This window comes from Oncorhynchus keta, chromosome 34 (assembly GCF_023373465.1).
Source record: "Oncorhynchus keta strain PuntledgeMale-10-30-2019 chromosome 34, Oket_V2, whole genome shotgun sequence".
Lineage (NCBI taxonomy): Eukaryota > Metazoa > Chordata > Actinopteri > Salmoniformes > Salmonidae > Oncorhynchus > Oncorhynchus keta.
The window spans coordinates 65,392,108-65,403,608 of record NC_068454.1 but is presented as its reverse complement, the minus strand read 5'-3'; the positions used below and the strand labels follow the sequence as shown (position 1 = coordinate 65,403,608).

General features: G+C 42.9%; 2 protein-coding genes across 6 annotated transcripts in view; one reads left to right on the top strand and one right to left on the bottom strand.

The window, feature by feature from the left end:
* Window positions 1–91: 91 nt before the first annotated feature.
* On the bottom strand, window positions 92–9,548 carry dcst1 (DC-STAMP domain containing 1). Of its 2 annotated transcripts, XM_035751299.2 has the most exons (13): window positions 9,265–9,548; window positions 9,011–9,150; window positions 8,466–8,637; window positions 7,843–7,986; window positions 7,622–7,743; window positions 7,222–7,379; window positions 6,755–6,854; window positions 5,574–5,669; window positions 5,241–5,367; window positions 5,043–5,159; window positions 4,516–4,658; window positions 1,040–1,150; window positions 92–482 (listed from the first exon to the last, which is right to left on the bottom strand). In XM_035751299.2, exons 1-13 carry the CDS (start codon window positions 9,413–9,415, stop codon window positions 243–245), a joined length of 1,821 nt encoding a protein of 606 aa, XP_035607192.1. In that variant the 5' UTR covers window positions 9,416–9,548; the 3' UTR covers window positions 92–242. The 2 variants fall into 2 exon arrangements, with proteins under 2 accessions (XP_035607192.1, XP_035607193.1); XM_035751300.2 differs by lacking the exon at window positions 1,040–1,150.
* Window positions 7,871–11,501, top strand: part of dcst2 (DC-STAMP domain containing 2) — a 22,543-nt gene continuing 18,912 nt past the window's right edge. For 2 of the 4 annotated variants that reach the window (XM_052494445.1, XM_035751294.2), the window contains exons 1-3: window positions 7,871–8,010; window positions 10,144–10,197; window positions 10,300–10,559. In XM_052494445.1, coding sequence (XP_052350405.1) covers window positions 7,997–8,010; window positions 10,144–10,197; window positions 10,300–10,559 — 328 coding nt within the window. In that variant the 5' untranslated portion in view covers window positions 7,871–7,996. Of the gene's footprint in view, window positions 8,011–9,706; window positions 9,815–10,143; window positions 10,198–10,299; window positions 10,560–11,501 lie in introns of those variants that run through there. The other 2 variants (XM_035751296.2, XM_035751297.2) reach the window with 2 other exon arrangements.

The following is an 11,501-nucleotide window of genomic DNA, read 5'->3' as shown; positions in this document are numbered from 1 at the left end:
CATGTCTAGTCGATTTAACTATTCATTAGTCACAGAAAATAGAACTTTGCACAGGGATTCATGGAAGGAAACTATTTCCTTCAGAACAATACCAAGATAAACATTTAACAGTGTGTGATGAACAACTGTTCATTCAGCAAGTTTGCTTTTATTGTTATTGAAGAAGATTGAGGACCAAAACCTGTAATGGGCTAATATGCTAAATATCTTTACGGTGTCTGCATGTGATTTAGGTGGTCGAACTAATGGACATAGTACATGTCTGTGTCTGAACAGCTTTCTACTGGATCCCAGGTACTAGTGGGGACACAGGCGTAACAGATCCTGCCCAGGTCCCTCCAGCACTGGGGACAGTAGGCTGCCTGGCAGCCTGGGACTGTGCACTCCACAGCCCGGTCACCCCTCTGCCTCTCCCCACACACACAGCACCACCGCAGCCTGCAGCCCAGCCTCTCCAGTCTAGACAACACACCAGACAACACCTGAGCGGGAGAGAGTGGAGGTGAAGGGGAGAGAGACAGCCGAAAAGTGGGAGGAACAGAGAGAGTGGAGGTGAAGGGGAGAGGGACAGCCGAAAAGTGGGAGGAACAGAGAGAGTGGGATGGGGAGAGTACAGGAGGTAGAATGGGCAGTGTTAAATAGCAGTACAATTCAATGAAAGGAACATATTTTCCCTAATTAGATTATTGGGTGTCGCATGGAATGAAAAGCATTAGTGAAGACAGAAGAGGCTAATACAACAGCATGTAAGACCGGATGGAGAGAGAAGGGCACAGGAAGGCGAGTGGGAGGGAGGCTGCATCCCAAAGAGTTTGTCTGTGTTTGTTTAGATTCGTCTTGGACATCATTCCTGGAAAAGAGTGAGCCCATTTGACTTCAAAATTAAAGGCACTGTCATTCTGTCATGAGTTCTCAGAGGTCATCCAAGAACCATCCCATCAACTAAATCGGGAAATAGAAGGGTTCAAAGACCTTTAGGAAAATAAAGATGTTTAAACTCTGTTTAATGAGAGAGTAGTTAAATACACAGAGTACGCACTGTTTTCTCTCCTGTTCCTAGCTGCATGAGTCGTGTCCGTTGCCTTTTGGTGTATGAGATGCGCCTCTGGATCTGCAGGTTATAAAGGAACAGAGCGCGCCTCTTCTCCCGCTAACAGACAGGCAGCCACAGCAGAGGGTGGACAGACAGAGAAATGGGGCAGTCAGATAAATGACAATGAGCTAATATACTGTGTAGAACAGTAGGGCCACAGACAGGTAAGATATAGAAAAATCGAGACATGAAAAGATAATACCTTTTTTTCTGTTGAATGAGATATTTGAATCACCCTGAACATGGGTTCTAGACTTCACCACTGCTGTATGAACACTCAATACTGTCCACTATGAGGATGCTTCTGGAGCGCTGAACACCTGAGGCCAGTTGGATTAGTCTGTGAGCTGCACACTTTCACCATGTTGCACGTCTCTCCCAAATGCTTTACGTGCAGCAGCTTAATTTTGCTTGATTTGTGAAACTAATCCCCTTGAGAGAGCATAAGGGGAGGACTAATAACAGTAATGACACTTCAGCTGATTTAGTTCTAAGTGAAACACACAGAGGGCAATCCTTCACTCTATCTACTACGCCAGTCTCTCCCCTCGCTGTAGTTTCTCTATAGGTGCTTTCAAACTGGCATTTTCAACCCTTAAGTAAACCCGGGCAGCTATTCAATTATGATCCTGGAATGGCAAAACAGTTCTGGTCTTTCTTCCTACTTGATCTATCATTGCACTCACCCCATCTGGTGTCCCAGGTCTAAACCAGTCCCTGATTAGAGAAAAATTAAAACCAGAAGTGTATTGGACCTCAAGGGCCAGATTTCAAACATGCATTTTCAACCCGGCCCACAATTTTAAGTGCTCAAAATGCCTTTGAAATGCTCTCCCTGTTGTGGAAATGCCAGCATGAGAAATGTCTGTATCCCACTTTCCCTCCGTTAATCTCTTACTCCCTCTAATTCTCAGTTTCTCTGCATACAGTATACACACCTTTTTCACCCCTCTGTGCAGTACTGTAGGTAGGGCTTCAGTATGAGCAGAATACGTAGTGTCTAATGCTATTACAATAAGCTGCTCTCAGGTAAGCACTGCTTTACTCGACACACACGAGCCAATGCATTTCTTACAGGATTGGGGGAAAATGGCCACATTCACTCTGTGTACACATAGTGCTAAAGCCTATTGAATTATAAACTGGGTGGCTCGAGCACTGAATGCTGATTGGCTGACAAACCCGTATACCACGGGTATGACAAAACATTTATTTTTACTGCTCCAATTACATTGGTAACCTGTTTATAATAGCAATAAGGCACCTCTGGGGTTTGTGATATAGTGCCAATATACCATGGCTAAGTGTTGTGTCCAGGCACTCCGCGATGCGTCTTGCCTAAGAACATATATGGTATATTGGCCATATACCGCACCCCCTTGTGCCTTATTGTTTAAATATACCTCAACCAGCAATGGTGCACAAGTTTGCATGAACAGTTATATCGATTACGTCTGGATTAGGCTAGGTTTATTATTTTACTCACGTTCCTATATGCATATGTGCATGTTTATGAAGAACGTGCATCTTATAAGCCTAGAGGTTCCTGGACTTCATTTGTGTTCATTTCATTAAACCCATTGCTTCATTTGGAACAATTAAGGGAAATAAAAAAACAATAAAAAACAATGTGCACAACTGGCCTTAACGAGGCAGCTCAGCTTATATGTTGAATTTCACACAAATAGTGAATGATGTAAATGAAGGCTAAGCTTTCTTCTGAACAATGATTTGCTTTATTTCCATTTATACTCAGCAGTCGACCCAGTAGCTGCTCCAATTTCCGGGGAGATATCAGTAACACATCTATAAGAACTCCGGGGAAATCCACCCTTTGTGACATCCAGATCGACTGCAAAAACTAACAGTATAAGGAGCGCTTCTACTTTGTGGGACATTGTATTCTTTGTTTATTTGGAGGTCGACCGACAGGACCCTACTGTTTGTTCAAACCTTCCCTGTGCCAATTCCACCAGGGATAAAAAAGGGGGAATAATAAATGTTAGCCTGCCTATTTAAAACGTTACATAGGCTGGACCCAATGCCAACATGTCTATGTGCATATTGTGCAGAGGATCCCAGAGTTTAAATGTAGCTACTACTGATGTTTTGATCACAGTGGATGTCGTCACCTGTCTTGATACATTGCATACATTATATTATGACCTTATGAATCTAGTTTATTTCCCTCTTCATTTTAATTACTATACTGAGCAAAAGTATAAATGCAATATGTAAAGTATTGATCCCATGTTTCATGAGCTGAAATAAAAGTTCCCTGAAATTTTCCACAGACACAAAAAGGCAATTTCTCTTAAATTCAGCACAAATTAGATTACATCCCTGTTAGTAAGCATTTCTCCTTTGCCAAGATAAGCCATCCACCTGAAATGTGTGGCTTATCAAGAAGTTGATTAAACAGCATGGTCATTTCACATGTGCACCTTGTGCTGGGGACAATAAAAGGCAGCTTTACAAATGTGCAGTTTTGTCATAACACAATGCCTCAGATGTCTCAGGTTTTGAGGGAGTGTACCATTGAAATGGTGACTGCAGGAATGTCCCCCAGAGCTGTTGCCAGAAAATTGAATGTTTATTTCTCTACCATAAGCCATCTCCAATGTCGTTTTAAAGAATTTGGCAGAACGTCCAACCGGTCTCACAACCGCATACCACATGTAACCACGCCAGCCCAGGACATCCACATCCAGCTCCTTCACTTGCAGGATTGTCTGAGGGGGTGCTGATGAGTATTTATGTCTGTAAGTAAAGCCCTTTTGTGGAGAAAAACTCATTCTGATTGGCTATGCCCAGCTATGCCCTCCCAGGCCCACCCACATCTGCACCCTTGCCCAGTCATGTGAAATCCATAGATTAGGGTGTAATTTATTTATTTCCATTGACGGATTTCCTTATATGAACTGTAAAATCTTTGAAATGGTTACGTATATACACACACACACACCTTTCTTTCGACCCATTGAAAGACAGTTGAAACTTCAGAGAAACCATCCAAGTGGGTATATCAAATCAGAGCAATCAATCAGCACCTTGTGGCACGTACACTGTAGTGTAGGCTCTTAACAAGAGAACGTTCAATTATCAGATTTAAGAGCTGAGAATACCTTTAGAGGATTTAAGAGCAGAGAATACCTTCAGATGATTTAAGAGCAGAGGTTACCTTCAGATGATTTAAGAGCAGAGATCCCCTTTAGAGGATTTAAGATCTACATGTATGACTGGGACAAGGTGTTAATGTGAGAACTATAATTAACACAAATACTACAGATTACATACAGGCAAGCCTAACGTGCCGTGAATACGTTATACATTGTGTCATACATCCGAGTTACAGTATGCAGAGGTTTCGTTCAACCAAGAGGATGGTAGGTGTGGTTGAGAGTGGGCGTGTGTGGCCTCACCTTGGGGAAGTAGAAGGCAGCGATGACTCTGCGCAGGCGGTTGCTGTACACCTGCAGGCAGCACATCAGTGCCATCATCAAGAGGGGCACGAAACTCCACAGGTAGTCCTCTATGGTGAGAGCCCTCGGCTGGGGCAGACAGTCTGAGAGAGAATAAAAAGAGAAAGGGGGATTGTTGTTGATCTTGTAAATGTTGCCACGATTTGACTAATCTGTGGTCTCACTTAATCCTGATTATTAGCACATACTATGAGAATGCCCATTTTATTGTGCATGGATAACTCTTAGTTGTCATCCTGCATATGGACAGACATGTGTTGCTAGAGTATATGTGTGTTCTATGCCTCTTGACAACACTGTCTAAACTATCTAGCCAAGACAAGGCTGTACACCACTAGACCAGAGCAGATTAGTGTTGTAGCCAGTAAGACAGGGACAGGTCAACACTAACTAGCCACAACACACACATCTGGCACATCAGTCTTTGGCACATTGAGCAATGAGTTAACAGCAGAGAGGCCACCTACGCTGGTTACTAGACTGCATATCCAGGTTAGAGGAGGTGTTGAAGGCCCCGATGGTCTTCCTCAGGAGCTTGGCCATCATGGACTGTCCTCCCACGTTGATGTCTATGTGGTGGCTACCTGTGGAACACAGTGGCATGAGTTAACACAATCCCACTGTGATAATTATATGGTACAGGAGAAAGTGTGTGTGAGACTCACTGGTGAGGGAGAACTTTGTGAAAGTGTGTCTGCGGATGATGTCAAAGATGTGGTGGAGGACCATGTCGACAGCCAGTAGCACACAGACAAACACAGCCAGAGAGACTACCTGCAGCAGGCTCGCCATCTGTGGCCCAATGACACAGATCTGGGATTAGATTTAACTCCCTTTTGTGATTGTAAAAAGACTTGGACAAGTATGTTGATCAATCACAAGATTGTTCTTCAGTCTATACAACCCTAAGGTCAGCAAGGAGTGGAAAGATAGTAATGAACAAGTCATTGGAGAAAATGATTGGATTGAAATACACCCAGGAGAGAAAAGCAACGCACCACTAGTTTAAGCTCACTGGGATGTATGGACAGGCTGCGAGGGTTGATGAAAAGGCCCCGCTCGACTTTCTTCAAAGGTAACAGATAACGTTTGTCCTGAAATGTCAAATGTACATATCAGCTTCCAGACGTTATACCCTCCCCTACGTATTTATTTGGACAGTGAAGCTAAAACAATTAATTTGGCTCTATACTCCAGCATTTTGGATTTGAGATCAAATGTTTTGCATGAGGCGACCGACCGTACATTTGAGGGTATTTTCATACACTCGTTTTGCTGTTTAGAAATGAAAGCATTTTATGTATTTAGCCCCCCCATTTGAAGATAAGTATTTGGAAAAATGCACTTATAGTGTATTCAATTGTCAAAAATGTACTATTTGGTCCCATTTTTCGTGCAAAGAATACATCAAGCTTGTGACTGCAAACTTGTTAGATGCATTTGGTTTGTTTAGGTTGTTTCAGATTATGTAGTGCCCAATAGAAATTAATGGTAAATCATGTATTCTGTCATTTTGGAGTCACTTTTATTGTAAATAAGAATGTTTCTGAACACTTCTACATTATGCCACCATGTTACGGATACTCATGAATGAATCGTGAGTAATGATGAGCGAGAAAGTTAGACATACAAATATCACCCACCCCACAGAAACGCTCGCCTCCCTGTTATCAGTAATGGTAAGGGGTTAGCATGTTTTGGGGGGCATGATCTTTGTGCAACTTACGCACAATTCATTCATGATTACCCATAATCATGGTAGCATCCACATTAATGTAAAATTGTTCAGAAACTATACGTAAAAGTGACTCCAAAAATAATACATTATTTACGATTACTTTCTATTGGGCATAACAAAACAAACTGCAAATGCATCCAACAAGTTTGTAGAGAGTCAGAAGCTTTATGTAGTCACTGCGTGCTCGGAATATGGGACCTGTGACACCTTTAAATGGGGGAGCTAAATGCATAAAGTGCATTCATAAAGTATAAAGTGCATTCATAAAGTATAAAGTGCATTCATAAAGTATAAAGTGCATTCAGTAAAACAGATATGTATTAAAATATCCTCAAATAAAAGGTGACATTTGATCTCAAATCCAAAATGCGGGAGAATAGAGCCAAATTAAACATTTTAGCTTCACTGACCAAATATATACGTTATCTTTTGTTTGCTTACTGCTCTCTTTCTCCTGGCATCAATCTGTCTGAAGTAGGTGGTGATGTAGATGTTGTCAAAGCGAATGTCTTGTGTATACTGCCTCGCATAGCCAAACGCTCTTCACGGGAAGGCAGAGAGCGAAGAGAGGCACACATGCGCTGATTACATTACAAACTGTATAAACACTTTATAAAAATAAACATCATCATGGTACTGCAGTGAGTCCAATGCAGGGGTGCATGACTTTAGTCCTCGAGGTCTGCAGTAGGCTGGCTTTCAACCTTGACTGATTCAGACCTGGGAAACTGGATGTATGGACTCTGGCCAATCACTGACAAAAGAAAAGGAGACTGCCACTTTGGAGAACTAAAATAGCCAGCTTCTCAAAAAGCAGAACATCTAACACACCCCTACATTAGAAAGCATAAATACACATGTCATTCCATCATATCTAACTGAGTTGCTGTGTGGTTGAGTAGGCTCACGAGGTGAAGATGGTGATGAAGGTGCAGGAGAGGAGGAGCTGGATGAGGCCCAGAAACTGGTCCAGAATGACCTTGGTCTGCTCGAAGGCTTTACTCAGACCCTCTGTGAAATCCTCCCGTAGGGCTGACACACCAAACACAGACTGCTGCTCCTCCTCCTACACACTCTCTCGCACACACACACACATGAGAGGGAAAGGTGGAAGCTCAGGAACTGTAAATAACATCCAATTAAAGTATTGTGCAAAGTGCATCTTCAAAATAGTAGGGCATAATACATGTATTTTGAGTAGAGAAAACCTCCAAATGACCTAATTATGTGTAAACTACAGTCTTGTATTTCTTTCATTACTTAACTGCCTTGGTTTTAGTGAGAGCAGACAGAAGAGTTGGGCTGTACCTGCAGCACCACGTTAGTGCTGAATTCTCTGGACAGTGCGTCAATGGAGAAGTTGAGCTTGTCGAATGTTTGCCCAAAGTTCCCTTCCACTGGGATATCCTCCCTGCACCAGGGCTTCATGACTGACAGGAAAAGCAACCAAGCAAACATCATTCTAATCAGAAAAGTATATCACCCTACTTGACTAAACATCTGGGCTACCAATGAAGTTGAACCCCTACCTCTCATGATGTCACAGAGGAAGTGGAATCTCATGGACACACACAGGATGTGGTTGATGACTGGGGCTTTGATGGCATCCATGCAGTCCTGCCACTTGACCTCAAACCACTCCCGACAGCGCTCTATCCCCTGCTCCACTACATCTGTCGCACAATGCAGAAAAATTGGTGAGTAATGTTAATACATTCACAATGTCACACCCTGACCATAGTTTGCTTTGTATGTTCTATGTTTTGTTTGGTCAGGGTGTGATCTGAGTGGGCATTCTATGTTGGATGTCTTGTTTGTCTGTTTCTGTGTTTGGGCCTGATATGGTTCTCAATCAGAGGCAGGTGTTAGTCATTGTCTCTGATTGGGAGCCATATTTAGGTAGCCTGTTTTGTGTTGGGTTTTGTGGGTGATTGTTCCTGTCTTTGTTTGTTACACCAGATAGGGCTGTTTTTCACTTTTCTTGTATATTGTTCTATTGTCATCTTTATTAAAGATGTATCAAAATAACCACGCTGCGTTTTGGTCCGCCCTTCCTTCAACAGAAGAAAGCCGTGACACACAACTAATTATCGACCAATAACAACCAACTTCAATCTGCCAAATAGGTTTTTAAATGCAAACCAACACTCACTGTCACATCGCATCATCGTCTTTGCTGCATACAAATCCTGGGTGCTGTTGCCAGCAGCAACAGGGCCCTGTTCCATGGAGTCATAGCCATACTGCCCCATGACCTCATCCCTGATGCTCTGAAACTTTCTGCTCACACTCTTAGCCTCGTCCTGGAACTCCCCATTATCCTCCTTACCCAGTAAAGGAAGGAATGAAGGAAACGTTGAGGGCATATCCTTTAAATATCAGTTGATAATGTGAAACAAACCTACTGAACTAATACAATAGTGAACTGTGTCGCATTAGTGGATACTCAGACTGCTCTTAGGGCAGGTCTGCCGGTTTTGACTAGCAGAAGTGACTTTTCGTAGCAGGTTAGGATAATTAACGTAGCAGGTTAGGATAATTAACGTAACAGGTTAGGATAAATAAGTTTAGGAAAATTCTCATCGCAAATATATTTAGCTAGAACCAGGCCTGCCCTGAGAACAGTCTTGGTTTCCACTAATGCCTAATGCTATTCTGCCAATAGTGGTCCACTGACCATGATAATGTGTAACTTACCACAATACCCTGCACCACCTGCATGAAGGGCTCCATCACCTCCCTCCACATGACCTTGCTGTGTTTGATCTGGAGCTCGATGTTGCACCCCATAGAGAAGGCCACATCCTGGACATTACGGTGGATGTTAGCGATTGGGCCTGACAGGATGATCAGAGGATTGCCGGTTTACACCACAGCGAAGCCATACTGCTAGCAATCTATTTGGAAAGTATCAAGACAATACATTTTTTCCAGAGCTATTTTCAGTTTACCCCTATACAGGCCGTAGAGGACAAACAGCATGAGGTACGCCCTGCCACGAGAGCCGAGCATGCTGGGAAAGATCAGGAGGACCGAGCAGCGAAAGTAGGAGGAAAACGCCCCACCCAGAATACATACAGCTGAAAAACACACACAGAGCATGACTAATATGTTTCCAATTTGTTTCCTTTACTGATTGACTCCAAACAGTGTTCAATTGCAGTACCATAATCTACTCACCAACAAAAGCATATCCTGCTAAGAGCCTATTTACACTGGTCATTGAGACATTGTGGAAGAGACCCAGAAATAAACCTGGAGGGGAGAATTCACAAGACACGTTTTAATACAATTAACTGCTCAAATTATAACCTGAAACATTGTAGCGTTGTGGAATCAGTCGACCCTACCTGCACCGCTGAGAGCACCAAATAATGCTCCCAGGAAGAAACGAGCAACTGGGAACTCCTGTGGCCGACTAAAGAGGAACCGGTGGGCAAAATCTGGCAGAACCCACCTACTGATCCTCTCCAAGGCTGTGACAAAACACACACAAACACGGTAAGTATCAAATTGATCATCAGTGGCACAAACACCAACTCATTGTCTGGAATCTACTAACTGGAATGTGGTGCTTTTTTGAGTCTTCGGAGTTCACTCAAATGAACCATTATCACTGCCATTAAATAATTTTGCATCCACTCGTTTAGAACATGCTGGAAGAGGGAATAATTCCAGAAGAGGGAAGAACTCCATCCTGGTGACCTCATAATTCAACTTAGTTCTGTGGAGGCCTGCAACAATAACGATTCTCTAGTGACAGACTTAGAAATAAGAAAACAAATATTATGTCTATGGGGACAGCATAGCATACATGTTTTTTTTCAAAGGTTCGTGCAAAGTGGCCAAGCCGCGATGGAGTGTTTGAGGGGGGTCCTCAAGCGGTAAGGGAATAAATGGTCAAATTGACATTATTGAGATGCATAGGCTTACTACATAATGCTGTCATTGGAGAGTTTAGCCTAAATATCTAACCTTTTTGACAGGGTTCCCAGATTCCCAAGGAGACGCCCACGAAGCAAGACCAAACCTCGTCTCAGTGGGCTCGTGCGGAGTTTGGGCGGGTTTTTGTTTGGCCTATTCCTTGCCTCTGTGTACGGAATGACTGCACTGTTCGTACAGAACCAAGGCCTGTGGTATTGCGTGTGTACCACGATCGCCATAGCTTTCCTCACAGCATTTGGCATGGGCCTCTCCATCCGTGTGCGAGCGAATGTTATGCTAATGATGCCAATGCTGTGTTCAAGTGAGTAGCCTATATATGAAGATTGTTTTAACCATACCACAAAAAGATGGTGTATGTGCTGTGCGTTGAAATGTACCCAGTTACCCAGTCAAATAAACACTGGCAATATTTAGACAGGTAGCCCAATTATGATCCTTTTCCCCCACACTAATTGGTATATTTAACAATCAAATTAGCTCTGAAAAATATCTGAAAATAGCAATTAGTGTGAAAAAAAAAAATCAGAATGCAGCCTTTCAAACAGAGAGACTGAAACGGGATTGCTGCAAACTGGATATATTGTTTCCCGGTATGGTGTAGGCACTTACAGTAGAAGGGAAAGACCGCCATTTTGTATGAAACAGGTGGAGGTGCGTCCTCGTCATAGCCTGTTTGTTTACCTTTCTTCCATTCTGGATCGACGAGGTGTAGTGTCGGGGACAACAATGTTGACAACTAGCATTGTAGCTAAGCCTAACCCTTATTTTCCTAACCTGTTACATTAATTCACCTAACCTACCACGTTAGTTATCATAACCTGCTATGTAAACATACCATATGTGGCGACAAATCATCAGTATTACCACACATGGAATGAACCTTTGTTTGGTTGTAGTCCGCCAGAATACCCCACAGAAGAAGAACATAATAGAGGCACAGGCACCTCCAACCTGTTTACATTTTTCCCCGCTTTGAAAAGAAACATTTACTATGGTCCTTCTGTAGCTCAGTTGGTAGAGCATGGCGCTTGTAACGCCAGGGTAGTGGGTTCGATTCCCGGGACCACCCATACGTAGAATGTATGCACACATGACTGTAAGTCGCTTTGGATAAAAGCGTCTGCTAAATGGCATATTTTATACTAAAAATAAAGCACTATGTAGGCTATCTTTCATAGAGGAGTCATGAGCAGCTGGCAATGTTTCCTAGTAGCTCACCCACTAGCACAATCTCTTTAGGACC

Excerpts from the sequence above, each read along its gene's own strand:
- dcst1 (XM_035751299.2), bottom strand. The coding sequence starts at position 9,415 with ATGCTCTGTGTGTGTTTTTCAGCTGTATGTATTCTGGGTGGGGCGTTT. Across the intron at positions 7,380-7,621 it reads GCACTAACGTGGTGCTGCAG|GAGGAGGAGCAGCAGTCTGT; the intron begins GTACAGCCCAAC and ends GAGAGTGTGTAG. Across the intron at positions 6,855-7,221 it reads TTCATCACCATCTTCACCTC|AGCGTTTGGCTATGCGAGGC; the intron begins GTGAGCCTACTC and ends CTTCCCGTGAAG.